The 18,079-nt window shown below is 39.4% G+C and overlaps 1 protein-coding gene and 1 long non-coding RNA gene across 3 annotated transcripts in view; one reads left to right on the top strand and one right to left on the bottom strand.

The window, feature by feature from the left end:
* The window catches only part of LOC116273666, a 61,394-nt gene extending 47,203 nt beyond the window's left edge, over positions 1-14,191 (bottom strand). Inside the window, exons 1-2 of the long non-coding RNA XR_004181988.1 lie at positions 14,028-14,191; positions 7,997-8,108 (exon numbers count right to left, since the gene is read on the bottom strand). This is a non-coding gene — a long non-coding RNA (uncharacterized LOC116273666). The remainder of the gene's footprint in view (positions 1-7,996; positions 8,109-14,027) is intronic.
* Positions 1-18,079, top strand: part of FGF12 (fibroblast growth factor 12) — a 582,680-nt gene that overhangs the window by 195,029 nt on the left and 369,572 nt on the right. Inside the window, exon 1 of one of the 2 annotated variants that reach the window (XM_017956078.3) lies at positions 14,198-14,432. The exons of the other annotated variant lie outside the window; for it this stretch is intronic. Coding sequence (XP_017811567.1) covers positions 14,342-14,432 — 91 coding nt within the window. The 5' untranslated portion in view covers positions 14,198-14,341. Of the gene's footprint in view, positions 1-14,197; positions 14,433-18,079 lie in introns of those variants that run through there. 2 annotated transcript variants of the gene reach the window in all.

The raw sequence follows: 18,079 nt of genomic DNA, 5'->3' as shown, positions 1-18,079 counted from the left end.
AGGAACTGGAGCAAAGGTGACTCTTGTTATGTGTTAGCAAAGAGACTGGTGGCATTTTGCCTCTGCCCTAGAGGTTTGTGGAACTTTGAACTTTAGAGAGATGATTTAGGGTATCTGGCAGAAGAAACTTCTAAGCAGCAAAGCATTCAAGATGTGACTTCGGTGCCGTCAAAGGCATTCAGTTTTATACCTGAAAGAGAGCATAAAAGTTGGGAAAGTTTGCAGCCTGACAATGTGATAGAAAAGAAAATCCCATTTTCTGAGGAGAAATTCCAGCCAACTACATAGATTTGCATAAGTAATGAGTAGCTGAATACTGTTCCCCAAGACAATGGAAAAAATGTCTCCAGGGAATTTCAGAGGTCTTCATGGCACCCCTTCCCATGTCAGGCCTAGAGGACTAGGAGGAAAACATGGTTTTGTGAGTGGGGCCCGGGGTCCCCATGCTATGTGCAGCCTAGGAACTTGGTGCCCTGTGTCTCAGCTGCTCCAGCTGAGTCTGAAAGGGCCAATGTACAGCTTTGGCCATGACTTCAGAGGGTGCAAGACTCAAGCCTTGGTAGCTTCAATGTGGTGTTGAGCCTGCCAGTGCACAGAAGTCAAGATTTGGGGTTTGGGAAACCCCACCTAGATTTCAAAGGATGTAAGAAATGCCTAGATGTCCAGGCAGACTTTTGCTGCAGGGGTAGGCCTCTCAGAGAACCTCTGCTAGGGCAGTGTGGAAGGGAAATGTGGGGTTGGAGCCCCCATACAGGGTCCCTACTGGGGCACTATCTAGTGGAGCTGGGAGGACCACCATCCCCTAGACCCTAGAATGGTAGATCCACTGACAGGTTGCACCATGTACCTGGAAAAGCTGCAGACACACAACACCAGCCCATGAAAGCAACTGAGAGAGAGGCTGTACCCTGCAAAACCACAGGTGCCGAGCTGCCCAAGAGCATGGGAACCCACCTCTTGCATCAGTGTGACCTAGACATGAGACATGGAGTCAAAGGAGATCATTTTGGAGCTTTGAGATTTGACTACTCCACTGGATTCTGGACTTGCATGGGGCCTGTACCCCTTTCTTTGGGCCAATTTCTTCCACTGCCTGAACCCCCATTGTATCCTGGAAGTAACAAACTTGGTTTTATTTTACAGACTCATAGGCAGAAGGGACTTGTCTTGTCTCAGATAAGGCTTTGGACTGTGGACGTTTGAGTTAATGCTGAAATGAGTTAAAACTTTGGGGGACATTTGGGAAGGCTTGATTGGCTTTGAAATGTGGGGATATGAGATTTGGGAGGGGCCAGGGGTGGAATGGTATGGTTTGCCTGTGTCCCCACCCAAATCTCATCTTGAATTCCCGCATGTTGTGGGAGGGACCCAGTGGGAGGTAGTTGAATAATTCCTGTGCTATTCTCATATAATTAATATATGAGAATCACCAGATCTGATGATTATATAACGGGGAGTTTCTCTGCATAAGCTCTCTACTCTTGTCTGCTGCCATGTGAGACATGCCTTTCACCTTCCACCATGATCGTGAGGCCTCCCCAGCCATGTGGAACTATAAGTCCATTAAACCTCTTTCTTTTTTAAATTGCTTAGTCTCTGATATGTCTTTATCAGCAGCATGAAAATGGACTAATACACCCATAAATATGTACAAATAAAAAAATAAAAATGAAAATAACAGTTCAGTCTAAACGGATTATTTACATAAGCCCAGGGTGCTGCAGATGGTTATCTAGTGCTGGCTCCTAGAAGGATTATTGCAGTGATTTTCATATCTACATATTGAATGCTTACAATGTACACTTGCGTAAGACCATAGAAAACAGATCATTCTGATCCTTCCATTTTTCATTATTTGTTAATTAACCTATAAAACTAGAAATGAAAACAATGGCAAAACTGGAAGTATACAACCTTTCAGACTAATACTATGAACCCCTTCTCCCAGATCTTTTTCTGTTGGTCTCTCAGGATCTTTATCCTAAACTAGTCATCATCTTAGTTTATTTTCTGTTGTTATAACAGAATACCACAGACTGTGTAATTTACAAAGAAAAATACATTTAATTTTCACAGTCCTGGAAGCAGGGAAGGCTGCTAGCATCTGGTGAGGGCCTTTTTGCTGTGTCATATCATAGCAGAAGGCAAGTGTGTGCTAGCTCAGGTTTCTCTTCCTCTTATAAAGCCACCAGTCCCATTGTGAGGGTCCCACTCTGATGATGTTATCTAATCCTAATTACCTCCCAAAGGCCCCACCTCCAAATTTTATCACTATATGTTTGGGGATTAAGTTTCGAACACACGAAATGTTGAGGACACAGTCAAGTCATAGCACCAATTTAAGGGCTCCAAAGGCTCCTTTTCTCCTGGTTTGCATTTCTTTTGGATTTTTTCAAGACCTCCTTTATTTTTATCATACTTGAAACCATGTGGTAGGTGTGTCATTGATTTTTAGGAAAGACAGAAGGCATGACGCATGCTGCTTTTGTTGTAACTGAAATGTAAGGTTATAATAAATTTGATTAAGGCTTTATCTTCAGTCGAACCATATGGTTAACTCTAAAGAAACAGAATCATATAACAATTCTGCAACTCTGGGTAAAGTTTTCAGTTTAATTCAGCAGATATTTATTGACCATTTCCTATGTTTCGAGTAGCATCTGTATATGGGGAAAGGCAGAAATAGTAATATTTCATGATGAATGACTTTTATGACTTGCCATGAAAGGGAACAAAAGTGACGTGTGTGTGTGTGTATGTGTGTCTGTGTGTATAAGCTTGAGATGAGGAACTGTATATAAACATGTGCCTAACTAATTTTGACACAAGCTATGATGTGATAAGTGCCTAAGTGTTTCCTGATTCCTCTGTGGCTAAATCAACACTTCTACCACCTCTTTAGACACTATAAAATCATGTACTTCTTTTGTGCAGCTGTTACAGTTGTAATAATATATTAGTTTGCATGACTATTTAGCTAAATTTTCAATAAGTACTTTGGCTTTTTGGAAATCAGAGATTATTGTGTGAAAGTTCTATGCTAAGAAATACGTGCAGTTAAGCTCCGAAGAACGGCACCTAATCCAGCCAGGGAAGGTTTGTTGACAGAGGTGATAATGAATCCAAGTTTTGAAGGGTGGGTATGAACTCACTGGAAGAAGAAAGAAAGCAGGATAGTCTAAACAAGTGAAATATCATGTGCAAAAACATGTAGACACGAACACAAAACAGTTCAACTCAGGCAACGCATGGTGGCTCACGCCTGTAATTCCAGCACTTTGGGAGGCTGAGGCAGGCATATCACGAAGTCAAGAGATCAAGACCATCCTGGCCAACATGGTGAAACCCGTCTCTACTAAAAATACAAAAATTAACTGGGCATGGTGGTGCACACCTCTAGTTCCAGCTACTCAGGAGGCTGAGGCAGGAGCATCATTTGAACCTGGGAGGCGGAGGTTGCAGTGAGCCAAGATGGTGCCACTGAACTCTAACCTGACAACAGAGCGAGACTCCAACTCAAAAAAAAAAGAAGAGAAAAAAACAATGAGACTCAAGGACATGGACTAAGTTCAAGTACAGAGATAAAAGAAGACAAGCAAATCATCGTAGGTTTTATGTACCAAACTTAAATTGTTGACTTAATCTTCAATACTATGAAAAGTTTCTGAAGAGCCACATTCTTTAGGGACTTGAGTTTTGGGGTGATTATTTTGGCAGTATGGAGGCCAAATTTAAGGCAGTTGGAATATTTTTGTAAATATGTTGTAGTAATTAGGCAAGACATGATCAGGGCCTGAAGGAAGGCAAGAATAAAGTGACGGATGTTAGAGAAGTTAAACAAATAGTATCTATAATACTCTGTTTGATTGGAGATAAGTTAGCAAGAACAGTTTAGGATGGCTCACAAGGCTTTGAATTTGGAAACTGGATAATTAGATGTAGTTGTTCATTAAAATATGGAGTTCAAGAAGTTTAGAGGGAAAGAAATGTGTCCAGTTGTAGTTATGTTTTTTTTTTTTTTTTTTATTAATACCTGTGGATCCTTTAGTAGAGATTTCCAGGGAAACTTGGAAATAGATGATTAAACCTATGTAGGTATCTTGTCAGCAGACACAGATCCAGGAGTTATCAATAGTGCAAGAATTTTAATGTGTAAGAAAATGTCCAGTAACAGCAAAAATGGAGAAGAGATTGAAGCTTGGTAAATAGTAACACTTAGAGGATGGCAGAAAGAGAACTATGATGTTAATAGAGAAGTAGAAGGAAAACCGAGAGAAAAATGGTGTTTCTGAAGATGAGGAAGAGTTTCTTGAAATAGAATGATCAATAATTTTAACACATATAATTATTGCATATTTGTAGCATTAGGACAAAATGTGCCCATTGTATCTGGAATAGCATTGATTATGGTGATTTTATAAAAAGAACTTTGGTGAGATTGTGCAAGCAAGAGGCAGCACTCAGTGGGTTTAAGAAAGAAAAATACTGAAGTGAAGGTAGTACATATAGCCTCTTCTTTAAGATGTTTGTATGTTTGTGGAAGGGAAGAAAGAGGATAGAAAAATAATGCACAAAGGAGATTTCAAAATTCCACATATGGCTCTTGCCTGGTATGTGACAGTGGCAACTTTGGGCTTAACCTGTGTTATGCCCAGGCACAAAGATATATACACATGTATACTTGTGAATATATTTGTGTGCATAACCATCACCTTAAAGGGGCTAAAATATTCATTCTCCAAATTACTGCATGTCCAACAAACCTTCGATATGGATCCTAATGAACTTCTCCAGTTAACCCTTTTTCTCCTCCTTTTCCTACTCTAACCATTGCCCCACAACCACTTGTATTAGGACAGTTAAAAGCTTGCCATCAGGAAAGTTAGCCAAAGTCATAAGTTTAGACTCTTTCCTATGCCCTTTTCTGAAAGTTAACACTAATAGAAACCTCATAGTTTACCGTAAAGGCAATGCTTATTTTTACTGGTCAGATCTTTAAATGAATGACTACCTTTTGCTTCTAGAAAGCAGACAATCTACAGAGAAAATTCAATTTCCAGGGAAAAGAAAAATGTCCTGAAATCATTTCTATGCGTATTATCAAGTAAGTTTTTTGATTCTGATGCTATCAAAATCAAGGGCAGCATCATAGTGTCTTTTAAAGAATATTGCACTAGGAAGGAAGGGGGCAGCAGGGGTTCTGAGCCACTTAGTCGCAGCCCTGCTGCTGGGGGCCAAGTGACTTTTGAAGAAGTCAGTGTTCCTTTTTTTTTTTTTTCTGTTAAAGGATGGAGTTAGAAAATAAACGTCTACCATGGGTTGACTTATGTTAAAATTTTATTCCCTAAACCCCCAAATGAATTCATTCCACAAATACATTTCCTTCTCCTATCTGCAATTTGGAAGAATCTCTTCTTTACAAATGTCATGATACTACTATGTGGTTTTACATGGTTTGCATCCCTCCTAGGCAATCAGAATTGCTCTTCTCATCTGTGCTATCGCTATAGGTTTCACATTTCTCTGCCCATTGTTTGTATAGCTATATATTCTTTCCATCTCTATGAGATAGTGAGTCCACTGAGGGCAGGGTTATATTTAAACAAAATATGCACTTGCTAAATGTGCAGTGAATAGAAATGAGTATTTTAAAATTCATTTAACAGGTGGACTTAATAGTATCTTATAAAATTTGATGACAGTGTTGTTTGGAGAGCTTGGATAATATGAAAGCTAAAAGAGGTTGGGTGAATCTTTATTATCAGACTTGGGTAGAGCTCTTTATTACTGTTTTGGTGTCTTTAATACTCAAGATTGTTGAAATTCCAGAAGGGCATGTGGGAATCAAACATGGTTTCTATCAATTGCATGGAAGTAACTGTTTTTCCCAATGTCACCTAAATGTAAGTCTTCCCATTTAAAAATGAATATATGATTTGAAAATAAAATAAGAGTAGCAGCTCAGATTTATGGCACTTTGGAAATTTCTTATCATTTACTCATGCATCCCTTTGTCTTGGAGGATAAGGATCATCAAAACTTGAACTCCTTTTGGTACCAACATTCTACTGTTAGGCGCTGAGAAGTTATGATTCTCACTTAGGTCTTCTGATTCTCAGGCATCAAGACTATATCCCGTTGCAACTTAGAAATAACATTTCTAGTCCCTGTGTGTCTCCTTCACATTCCGGATTTTTGTATTTTAATTAAGTTTAGTAATAAATACGTTTTAAAAATCAAAGCAAAATTCATGTAATTGATTTTTGTTGTTATATGTTATTTATTGTGAAGAAGTAATAGGCATACGGTGCACGTTTACGTTATAAAATGGAACGCAGTCAAAAGTAAGTCTCCGTCTCTCTGTTCTGTTCTGCTACCTAATCTTTCTCCCTGAGACTACAACTGATGCCAATTTCTTATGTACCTTTTCAGAAAGAGTCCATGAGTTTATAAACATGAATGTATGCACATTCTTCTTTTCTAGATTACACAAATTGTGGCAAGCTAAATATATATATATTCTTTTATATGGTTATTAAATTCAGTAATAAATTTCACAAATCTATTCATATCAATACATATAGTGTGGCTACATTAAAAAAAATTGTAGCACATTACTTTATGGGAATATACTAAAATGTAAGTTAGTTCCCTCCTGATAGATTAGTATCACTAGTATTAAATAGTGTTATCAACAATGTTGTACTGACTACTTTGTGCAGTTGTCACTGTTGTATGCTTATACAACTATATCTAAAATATCCACATAAGAAATTGCCAAAGGGGAAATTGGCTTTTTAAAGTTTGAAGGGTAGAGACAAATAGCTATCCATAAAGGCATTAATGCTTGCTTTTACCAAGAATGTATTTCCTTTATATTTACCATTTCCTTTATATTTTCTCTAGTACACTAAGTTACCAAACATTTTTATCCTTGAAATCTTATATGGTATTAATCTTTTATTTTGGATATACTTGGTATTTCTCTCATGTGTGAATCTTATGACTTTTCAAATGTTTAAAAATATCTTCTATCTAATTCATAGACTCACTCTAAATTCTTTCTGGGCTATGGTTTTTAAATGTAACATAGAATTACAAATATTTTTCCCAATTGGAAAATCACAAAAAGTCCCCATTTTTTCATTTCATCAATATTTAAATAAATTATTTCTTACATATTCTAGGTACCAAGATATACAAACATAAAAGATATGAACATGAACACCAAAATTTGGAGGTGAAAAAGCCTCACAGTCTCTTGGGACGGAAAATATATATGTGCAAGCTGAATAAAATAAATCCTATAATAGAGGAACTACAGTGTGCTCTGGGAACTACAAGGAAGCTGTGACTGCTTTGGGGGAGGAGATAGGAGGGAAAGTTTACCAGAGAGATGGCTGTGGTTTCTATGGTAGGTCTCAAGAAATGTGTGTAATTGGCCGGGCGCGGTGGCTCAAGCCTGTAATCCCAGCACTTTGGGAGGCCGAGGCGGGTGCATCACGAGGTCAGGAGATCGAGACTATCCTGGCTAACACGGTGAAACCCCGTCTCTACTAAAAATACAAAAAATTAGCCGGGCGTGGTAGCGGGCGCCTGTAGTCCCAGCTACTTGGGAGGCTGAGGCGGGAGAATGGCGTGAACCCGGGGGGCGGAGCTTGCAGTGAGCCGAGATCGCGCCACTGCACTCCAGCCTGGGAGACACAGCGAGACTCCGTCTCAAAAAAAAAAAAAAAAAAAAAGAAATGTGTGTAATTTATAGGGTCAGAGAAGTGTTCAGGTGATAGGAGAAAAGGGTGGAAACATCCATTTCGTATTGTGCCCCTCTTTTGGTAATGAGTTTTGACTAATGGGTGATTTCTTTTTTTCCTTGACATTCATAAGTATTTATTATCTTGAACTGATTGGCCTCATATTTTGCAAAATAATTTTTTGACCTCATATTTTACTATGATGATTTAAAAAATTTTCCTTCTATTTGAATTAGATAACTCACCTTTCAAGTTTTCTTATGGCCAACGAGCTCTGTGTTTATTCGAGACAACTTGTTAAAGTGCTATTAGAAGAGATCGAAAATGTCCAACTGCAGCGGTAAATCTGGGAGGTATCTATTCGAAGATAAGAAAAAAGTTCTCAAACAAATGACAAAATGTTCAAACTCAATCATAATTAGACATATGCAAATTAAAACATTACAATCAAACTGACATAAATGAAAAAGTAGGACAATACATTATGTTGGTAAGGCTGTGGGAAAATAGGGAATTGCTGGCAAGAATCTAAATTCATACAAGCCTTCAGGAGTGAAATTCAGCAATACTTAGCATAAATATCTATACACATACTTTTCAACCCAGCATTTCCATTTCTAGGAAGCTACCCTGGAGGCACACAGAGTGTATTTCTCACAGGAGTATTGGTTAGCAGTGTTTTCTACAATATGAAAATGCTGCACATAAAGTTACTTATTGCAGCATTGTTTATAATAGCACAATACTGGAAACAATCAAAAGACCACTACACAGAAGAGTGTGTGTGCATTTGTACAAAAGAAGCACAGGCAAGATAAACTAAAGAAACCAGTTACCTATAGGCAGTGCATGAGAAATAAGTGGAAAAAAAGAGTGAACAGGAACTGCCCAGGAGGGATAATGAGGGAATAACAATTACCAAGCTATACTTTTTGGTAAAGCTTAGACTGTAAGTACTATAGTAATGTTTCACGCACCCAAATAAAAAAAAATAATTTAAGTTAATGAAATTTAGTTAAATAATCAAAATCAATGTGTATGGAATATAAGTTTATAAATGAATAACCAAATCATACTGAAGAGGATGGGCAAATAAAGAAACAACCTAAGTCACTTTTAAAAGAAAATGAAATTTTGATTGGATACTGTAAAGTTCAAGACAAAAATAAGTGTATATAAATACTGCACTCTTGTAATCAGTGTTTCTCACAGGAATATCAGTTAGCAATTCTCTAACTACCTTAAGTGTAGTAGGATTTAATAAATAAGTGAATATATTATAAATAACGAAAGTCGGGTTTTTCACTGTTAGAAAGAAGTTACAAATAAGGAAAAGGCAAAAAATAAAATGAACCTGGTGGTATTGACTTAGGATCGAAGTATTAATGATATCTATCTCTATCTCTATCTCTACATGATATATCTGTATCTATCTAAAAAGATATACTGATAGAAACGTAGGAATAAATATGATGTAAGTATATGCATATATAAATTTCCTAGCTCTCTCTGCTGAGAGGGCCTAAGAGCAATAACACCCCAATAAAAATGAGCACACTTAGTACTCAGATCTTGGTTGCTATATATTGTTCTCCAAAGAAAGAACTCAGACTCATTGAGCAATCAGTTGATGCCAGGGCTAGGGTAGGGGGACAAAATAATAAACTTGGAACATTACGTGATACCAAAAAATTAAGGAACTGCTAAAAAAAATGGGGGTATGTCAAAAGGACACAATAACAAATCAGAAGGATCTCCCAATGGCTAAAGCCAGAACAATTTTAGACACAAAATAAATAATGATAGTATTGGATTATAATCCTTAGACTAAATATCCTTGAGGCCATACCGATATAAATAAATAACTGAATGCATAAATAAATGCAGGAGAAGTAACAGCTGTTACAGAAGATTCCTATTACTTTAGATAGAATAAAGGAAATACAAAAGTCACTGTTGGGCAAATGGCACAGTAATAATTGTTGCAAGCAAGATCTGTCAGTGGATGCTAAAATCAGTGGATAAAAGAAGAAAAACAGGACATTAGCACAGCATCAAAGTTTTTCCTCAATATATTTATCAATTATAAATGAAAAAAATGTAACTTTACAGTATGGAAATCTAGTAGACATAACCTGAACCAGGCAATCAAGGTTAATATCACTAACTAACATCATGTACTCTCCCCCCTGCCATAATGATATACTAAGAAGGATACAACATCTCTTCTATGGCATTCTTGCCAAATGAATAACCTTAGACTAATCATTAGAAAAAACTGGACAAACCCACATTGAAAGACATTCTGCAAAATATTTGACCAATACTTATTACAAGTGCCAAGGTAATGAAAGACAGGGAGACCGAGGGACCATCACAGATTGAAAGAGATTCAAGTGACATGACAATCAAATGCAATATAGGTCCTAGTTGGAGGTACAGAAAAAGGACATGAGGGTCGGGGAGAACTGGTGAAAGCTGAATAAAGTTTGTAGTTTAGTTAATCACAAGGTACTAGTGTAAATGTTCCGGGTTTGTACACTGGTTATAAAAGTCATGGGAGGTGATTGGATCACGGGGAGGATGCCCCCATGCTGTTCTCATGATACTGAGGGAATTCTCACGAGATCTGATGGTTTTATAAGGGGCTTTTCCCTGCTTCATTTTGCATTTCTCTCTCCTGTCACCATATGAAGAAGGATGTGTTTGCTTCCACTTCTGCCATGACTGTAAGTTTCCTGAGGCAAGCTCCTCAGCCATGCAGAACTGAGTCAATTAAACCACTTTCCTTTATTAAAAAAAAAAAAAAAAAATAGGGAAATTGGGTAAACGGTAGGTATGGACTCTCAGTCTTATTTTACAACATTTGCATAAGTGGAAACTTATTTAAAGATAAAAAAGTTTGGAAAATAATAGAAGGAGATAATGAAGATGAAGAAGAGGAAGAGAAGGAGAAGGAGGAAGAAGAGGAACAGGAGTGGTGGGGAGAGGAAGGAAAACGAAATAAAAAAGAACAAAAGGAAGAAGAGAAATTTTAAAATAACATGTTTGCTTTTTTAAAAACAGTATGAAGACTGTATTTGAAAGTATTGCTAAGATGAGAGGTACAGGCTTGGTTCTGTGCCCTTTCACAGTCAATGGGCTATATGCATAACACGGAACAAAAATACCATGTTAGATATCATACTGATTTTCATCTTTTAGATTATATGTTGGTTTCTTTGTGAAAATAAATTTAATATCAATTCAACAGATATTTTGCCATTGATATACTCATTAAAAGTTTTGCAACCTAGCACGATTCTTTATATGTTATTACCAATTCAACATTTGCTTCCAAACAGATAAATACAGATTAATTGCACAGCTGATGCCAAGAGTGAACAGATGCCTATATTTAGTGTTAATAGAAAATATCTTAGATAAGTCACAATTTAAATATCTCAGAACTCCCTTACACAATTACTAATTTCCACAAACTCTTAGTAATTATTTTTAAAAAGAAAAAATTGGGGTACTAGGAATTCAAACACGTTCATCCATCATTATATACCAGAATTCCTAATCCTTCTCAAAAAGTGCTAACTTACTGTATTTTGAAGCCACACTGGTGAGTCACTTGCTAGAATTTGTCCAAGATGTCTAAGTCAATTAGAGAACAGAAAGAATGGCTAACTTTAAAAATCTCAGAGACAGATAACATAATTTAAAATTTCGGTATTAAAACAATAATATATCTTGAATATAAAATTAAAAATATTATTGCCAGTACAATTTTGAGTTTGGTTTATGGGATAATACACAGAAAGGAGAAAAGATGAATGTTCTTGTTCAAACTAAAACACATCACTTTTTTACCCTTCATGTGCTCCTGGCTATTTTGTTTTGTTTTGTCTTGTCTTGTTTTGGGATGTTATGATACATGTAAAAACAGAATTGCTTGATATATTGCAAATCACAGATACTTCAGTATAAGACCTTAGCACTCTATGTGCCATAACCTTGTGGAAGTGGGTAAGACACATTATCATGCAGGAGTTGCTTTAAAAAGTTCAATGCACATTGAGCATGGGCGCGGTGGCTCAAGCCTGTAATTCTTGCCAGCAACTTTGCCAGGAGGCCGAGACGGGCGGATCACGAGGTCAGCAGATCGAGACCATCCTGGCTAACAGCAGGTGAAACCCCGTCTCTACTAAAAATACAAAAAATTAGCTGGGCGTGGTGGCGGCGCCTGCTCACGTCCCAGCTACTCGGGAGGCTGACGGCATTGTCCTGTTCATTTGCTATTTTTCCAGGAATAGCACTTTCCTCAAAGTAAGGAAATAGCTCTAGGCATTGGGTTCCAGAATAGGAGAGCTCTACTGGAAAACTGGGTTCCGCTGCAGCACAAAGGACTATTTTTAGATGTTTTCCTTTTGCTAATTGTCTCTCCCTCTGTGGGGAATTTCTATGGGTAGAATCCCAGATGAGCCAAGTTTCTCACTAATTCTCAGAGACAGGAAAGATGAAGGCCATGGCTCAGGTTGCCCTGGGGCTGCATAACTTCTTCGGTGATGTCAGTGCAGAGGTCTTTAGCAAGATCTTCAAGGACCTTGGAGCTTAAAGAGCTTGTGATACCACTGAACAGGACTAAGAGGCGACTAGGAAGAAAGGCCTAGGCATATCTTCTTGAATCTTGGAATCACCCCAAATGACCTTTCCTGGAGCTTGAGCTTTGAGAGGAGCTAAGAGGGTGTGAACCCAGTGGTGGCTGTAAGCTCAAGCCGCCCTCCAGATGTTCTGGTTTTTTTTCCATCACCTCTGAGAGGAAACAGGAAGAGACTTCTTCCAGGCAACTTCAAACGTCATTTCAAGTGTTAGGGAACATCAGTGGAACCGCGAAAGGTGTGATGCAAACCATTTTTACTCCCTTGCAGGGAAGAGCTAACCAGTTAGTGCTAGGCAGCCCTGAGACAATGGGTGGAACAAAGGTGAAGTCAGTTGTTGGCTCAACCTCAGGGAAAACCTAACAGTTTTCGTGCAATGAATTACCTAGGGAGCTGCTGAGTTCTCTGCCAGCTGGACTATTCCAGCAGAAATTCACTGGTATGAACACTGGCATTCATTGGAAAGTGAAAATGATTCACAACCCTAGAGGTGGGGTCTAAATAATAATAATCGCAAACACTATTTTAGCACTTACTTTATAACAAGTGTTTTCTTAACTCTCAGGGGGTGTATGAGACAGATGCTATCTTTAACTTTCTTTTAAAGATGAGAAAATTGAGGGACAGAGAGGTTAAGTAATTTGTTCAAGGTCACACACCTAGTAGGAATTTGAACTTAGCCTGCTTGTCTCTAGTGTCTGTGCTCTTAACCACTTGCTGTATTGCTAAGTGTCCCCTAAGGTCCCCTCTTGCCCTGAGATTCCACATAGGGTGACTTCCTGTCACTTCGACAGCATTCTTCCCATGCTTACTCACTGCACTTCCAAAAGGGCATTGTTGGAATCATGAAAAGAAACCAAAAAAAAAAAAAAGTCAAGGGGGCTGCTGGGAAAAAAAAAAGTCGAGATCTTTAAACTCATGGAGAAGCTGTTCGGTCATCTTGGCGGGCTGGCAGAGGCAGAGCCTGCCAGAATACTGGCGCCAAAGCGAAGCGCTCTTTTGTCTTCAGATTTCCCGCCTCACCTGCCTCCTCTCCCTCTGTCCCTTCTAGCCCCACTTCCCACTGCACCTATGCTAAGCTTTTCCAAGAGCCTGAAAGGCACGGGGACAAACAAGCACGCCGCTGCCAATCCTCTATGTCACACCCTCTTCCCCACCCAGATTGACGGGGAGCCGCCCAGGGTGGTAAGTGACTTACCCAAGGACACAGAGCCCCGACCAGAAAACCCAGGTGTCCAGACTCCCACATCGGCACTCTGTCCACGCCTACGCACACCTGACTTTTCACAGCCAGCACCCAAGAGCTTTCTTTCTTCCACGTCCCCGCCTCCCTACCCCACCCCCTAGTTCCCTAGAGTCGCTTCTGACGCTCTGCAGCCTCCAGGGTCCAGCCCTCCCTGCGGTGCTTCCCTTCCGCCGGATTCCCAAGCCGGAGTCGCCCTGGGCCGCGCGGAGCTCGCGGGACCGCTGCCTTCCGGGCTCGAAGCCGCGCAGCCCTCTCAGCGCCCCGAGCCCGGGACGGCTAGGACACCGAGGTAGGCTCCCAGCGCACAGGGTCTGGCGCCGAGGGCAGGAGCAGGGGAGGTGCCACGGCCCCCGGTCCAGAAGGCACCTGTAAGGAAGCACCGACCCGCAGTGACGTCCTCCGCGTCGTCCTCAGACCAGCCGCCGCCTCCGGAAGGTCTCAAGGGGCCGCGTTCGAGCCCCCCGAGGGGTGGCGGCGCCTCTGGCTCTCGGAGGGCTGCCCCCGGCGGAGCGGCACTTCCTCGTACCGGCTCGCCCCCTGCCGGCGCCCGGGCGCCCTCCCGCTCCATGTGCAAACTCCCCTCCACCTGGGCGCGCGCGATGGACTCGGGACCCGGCTGCCGAAGACAGGCCGCCTGTTGGTTGGACGACTAGCGCAGGTGGGCGGGGAGTTGACCAACCCCACACACGCGCTTCTCCATGAAGATCCTTGAGCTTTCTCTGAAGAAAGGAGTGCATATGCTGCAGTGTCTCTGTGGAAGGAGCCTGAGGTCCAGCGACAGCCCAAGTGGTGAGAACATGTTCTTTCCCCAGCCCCAAAACACTGCAGAATGCCCCCCTCCCTTCTCCCGGGGCCCTCTCCGCCGTCCTCCTCTGCTTGATTCGGCGCTGCTTGTGTCGGAGGGAAGGCGTTTCCCGACTGGGGCCCCTCCGCTGGTTCTGTCTGTGGGTATTTTTTTTTTCTTTTAAATCCCTGAAGTCATCGACGCGTTGTAGGGGGAGCGCGTTAGCTTTCGCCCGGCGCGCCTGGGCTGAAACCTGCGGGTCTCTCTCCGAGCGCTGCTGGCTGTGACCTGCGTTCCCACCTTCTCGCGGACCCCTCCTTGCCATTTGTGAGGGCGGCGCGCGGCTTGGAGTTGTTCAGTGTCTCCAAAAAGTTGCTCGTGCGTTCCACAGGAGAGGGGACTTTTAAACAGATGGCTGGCAAGGCAGGTATCTTTTCTTTTTCTTGCTTTGTCTGAAAAGTAGACATCTGGCGGTGGTTAGGGGTACGTTTGCCCTGGAGATTGAGCGATTTCTGTCCTTGGCGCTGAAGCATGAGGGTCCCCGTTAGTCTTGGGCTTCAACCCGGTCCCCCGGGAAAGACTCCAGGGAGGAAAAGAATGAAAATCAGACCCTTTGAATGAACCGAGATATTGAGAAAGGCCATTAAAAACTTACTGAAAAAAAACAAAACAAAACAAAAAACCCACCAAACTAATATCAAATAAGTGTGACTCTTTTCTGCTGAAGTCTTGCAAAATGGTGTGCCGTTTCACCACGTTTCCTCCATTGTCTATCTCTAATTGTTTAAGGTTCTTTAAAAGGTTTGTATAAGTTATCTTTAAAGTGATGTGTCTATTAATTTTGCAAGTGCGAATTCAGTTTCTGTGTCTTTTGATTTTCCTTTTACAAACTGGGAGTGGAGTGTGGGGAGAGAACAATGACACCCTAATACATCCAAACAAGTGCCTTTTTGCCAAAAAATATACGTTTTTGATCCATGAATTCCAAATAACTTTACTTTTCAAAAATTTAACAACATTATACAAGATTTCGTGTTTAAAACTCCATATGTTATTTTGGAGAGTCTGATTCATTTGGTTATGGCACCTATTTTCACTCTGTTCTCGAGCTATGAAAATTATATTTGGAAAGATTAGAATATATGTAGGTTTCATTCATTCTTTTAGATCTTTGACTTTGTGGTTACTCATCAGTATAAATGAAATATAAAACTACTTAAAAGGAACTAATTATAATTAAATAGAAAACTACTTAAGAAGAGCTAATTTATGAAATTGCTGAACACACTTTCAAAATGAAATCAGCAACAAGATCTCATTTTTACTTCCATGTAGTTCAGAAGATTATTTATACATTCTTTTTTACATTATATTTGTAAGTACTGAAAGGCATCATACCACTATATTCTAAACGAAGTGTCTTTATGTTAAAGTTTCGTGTTTTGATATACATATTTCAAGAAGCCAGTACAGATGTGTGTTATCATTTCATTTTTCCTGGTCGACAGTAAATATAATATGAATAGATTATAACTTGGATATGTGTCTCTTAGGAGTGAAAATTTTAAAACTGTGTAGGGTATGTAATGAAGACAGGGCAGTCTCTCATGTCAAATTAGGAAAGATATTCAATTTACCTGCAGAGTCAGTTTCCCAAATAGCGATAGAGCCAAATAGAAGGGTTAACTTATGTGATTGGACAGCATAGTTTGTTGCAAGTATGGGACCGATTTAGTTGTAACAGTCTCAATAAGTCACTACCCATCTTTGAAACTCATTATTTTTATCTTTCAACAGTGAAAATGATAGACATAGCCTGTTTTTTAAAATACATATTTGACTATACCCTAGGTTTAACAGTGATTCTATGGAAACTTGTGTTTTATTTATATATGCAATTTTACTTAGTGGGGTAGAGAAATTCTTGTAAAACGGTATTTAGTTCCAAGTAGTGAAGTTTCCTTCCCACCCTTTCCACAGGCAGAGGTAATATATGGTTATGTATCAGGAGACTGTTTCTTGGAACAAATTACCTTTTAGAAAATTGTGACTCTTTTAAACTTATGATCTTGTGTAATTAACATGGCCTTGCTGTTTCCGAATTAGTGCATAAATGTAAATTACTATAATAATGGTACCTACCTAATAGATTGTAGTAAACATTAAATGAATCAATAGCAGCTAAAGATTTAGTCGAGCTCTCATGGTATGCCAGGCACTGTTCTAAGAACTTTATATTATATACCTATTATATATACAACTATAAATTATATATATACCTATTATAGCCTATTATATACCATATGCTTAGTATATGTTAGGTCTTTTATTATTGTGTTCTATTTTAAAGAGATTTTTTTTTCATATGGCCTGTGCCATTAGCATGACCTCACAGCAATTTTTCATGTAATATTGCCATGCCCAGTGTGCATATGCAAATTGAGGTAATGATATCAAATTGTTTTTTTCATGGAGCAAATGTATAAAAATAGAGCTCAAATGAACAACTCCAATTTTTAAAACTAACTTATGGAGAACTTAAGTAATATTTAAACAATGTCGGCATGGATAACAAAGTTTTATACCAGCTGCTGCTTCTCCATTATTTTACAGTTGAGGGAGGTGAGGCCCACAGAAGGGAAGTGATATAATTTGTTACAATAGATTAAAAGATTCTCCTAACAGATTGCTGAATAGTTGGAATTATAAGCATTTTGATATTTTATTTATTAAATGAATGGTACTAAGAAAATACAAACTAATCATTTATTTTGAGCTTTTTAGTATCATTAAAACATGTTATTGCTCCTGTCTTTCCTCTATGTTATCAGATATGAATGTCTTGTCTAGTTTATCCATCATATTAGTTTCTAAGTCCTTGGTACTGCAGTAGGATGGGCATAAGCTATCAAATGGAAGACAGTCTTAGACAAGGTTGAATGGATTGTTTCAGGCTAAATTCTAGGTCCCTTATGATCCTTTTTATTTCTCCATTTCTCAAAATGAAATTGTTTTAAGCATGTAGAGCTCATCCATTAAATGAAAGATATGAAGTTTAAGATGCTAAACAATATTGCTCAGGTTAAATGGCACTTGTATTAATCTGATAAAATATTAAGTATTTAGTTCAAAGGGAAAGTAAAGCAAGTGCATCTTTCTCTAGAAATAGAACCTTTACAAAGAAAAAGGCTCACAGAAGAGTAGCAATTAAAACAATAGCTAATGCCTGTTCCCAGTCCTCTCAAAATGTAGTCGGGGGAAAAGTGGAAGCAATCCATCCGAGTGTTGCTAAGATTGCAGGTTTCTCATCACCTCAGCAGGAAAGACCATTATAATGTTGTAGAAGAGGAATTCCTGTCTTAACCAGGCTCCTGAGAAAGCTGGGTTAGGCCTCAACGTGAAACAGAAGGGCAGCATTTTTGGCAGTAGGTCCCTACAGTAGTAGTAGTAGTAGTAGTGGCAGGTGTGTGTGTGTGTGTGTGTGTGTACACACAATTGCTTCCTTGCTTGCCTCTGTTATCACTTGGGCTATCCCAGAAAATCAACCTCCTTCTGTGTATAGTCATGACTCTTCTGTGTTATTTACTCAGGGGCTTCTCAGCCTGGTAGCCTGAAGGATTATCAGATACCTGGAGACTGAGCTAAACAATCA

This window comes from Papio anubis, chromosome 2, assembly GCF_008728515.1.
Source record: "Papio anubis isolate 15944 chromosome 2, Panubis1.0, whole genome shotgun sequence".
NCBI lineage: Eukaryota > Metazoa > Chordata > Mammalia > Primates > Cercopithecidae > Papio > Papio anubis.
The sequence above is the reverse complement of the archived record's forward strand: the minus strand, read 5'-3'. Positions and strand labels throughout refer to the sequence as shown.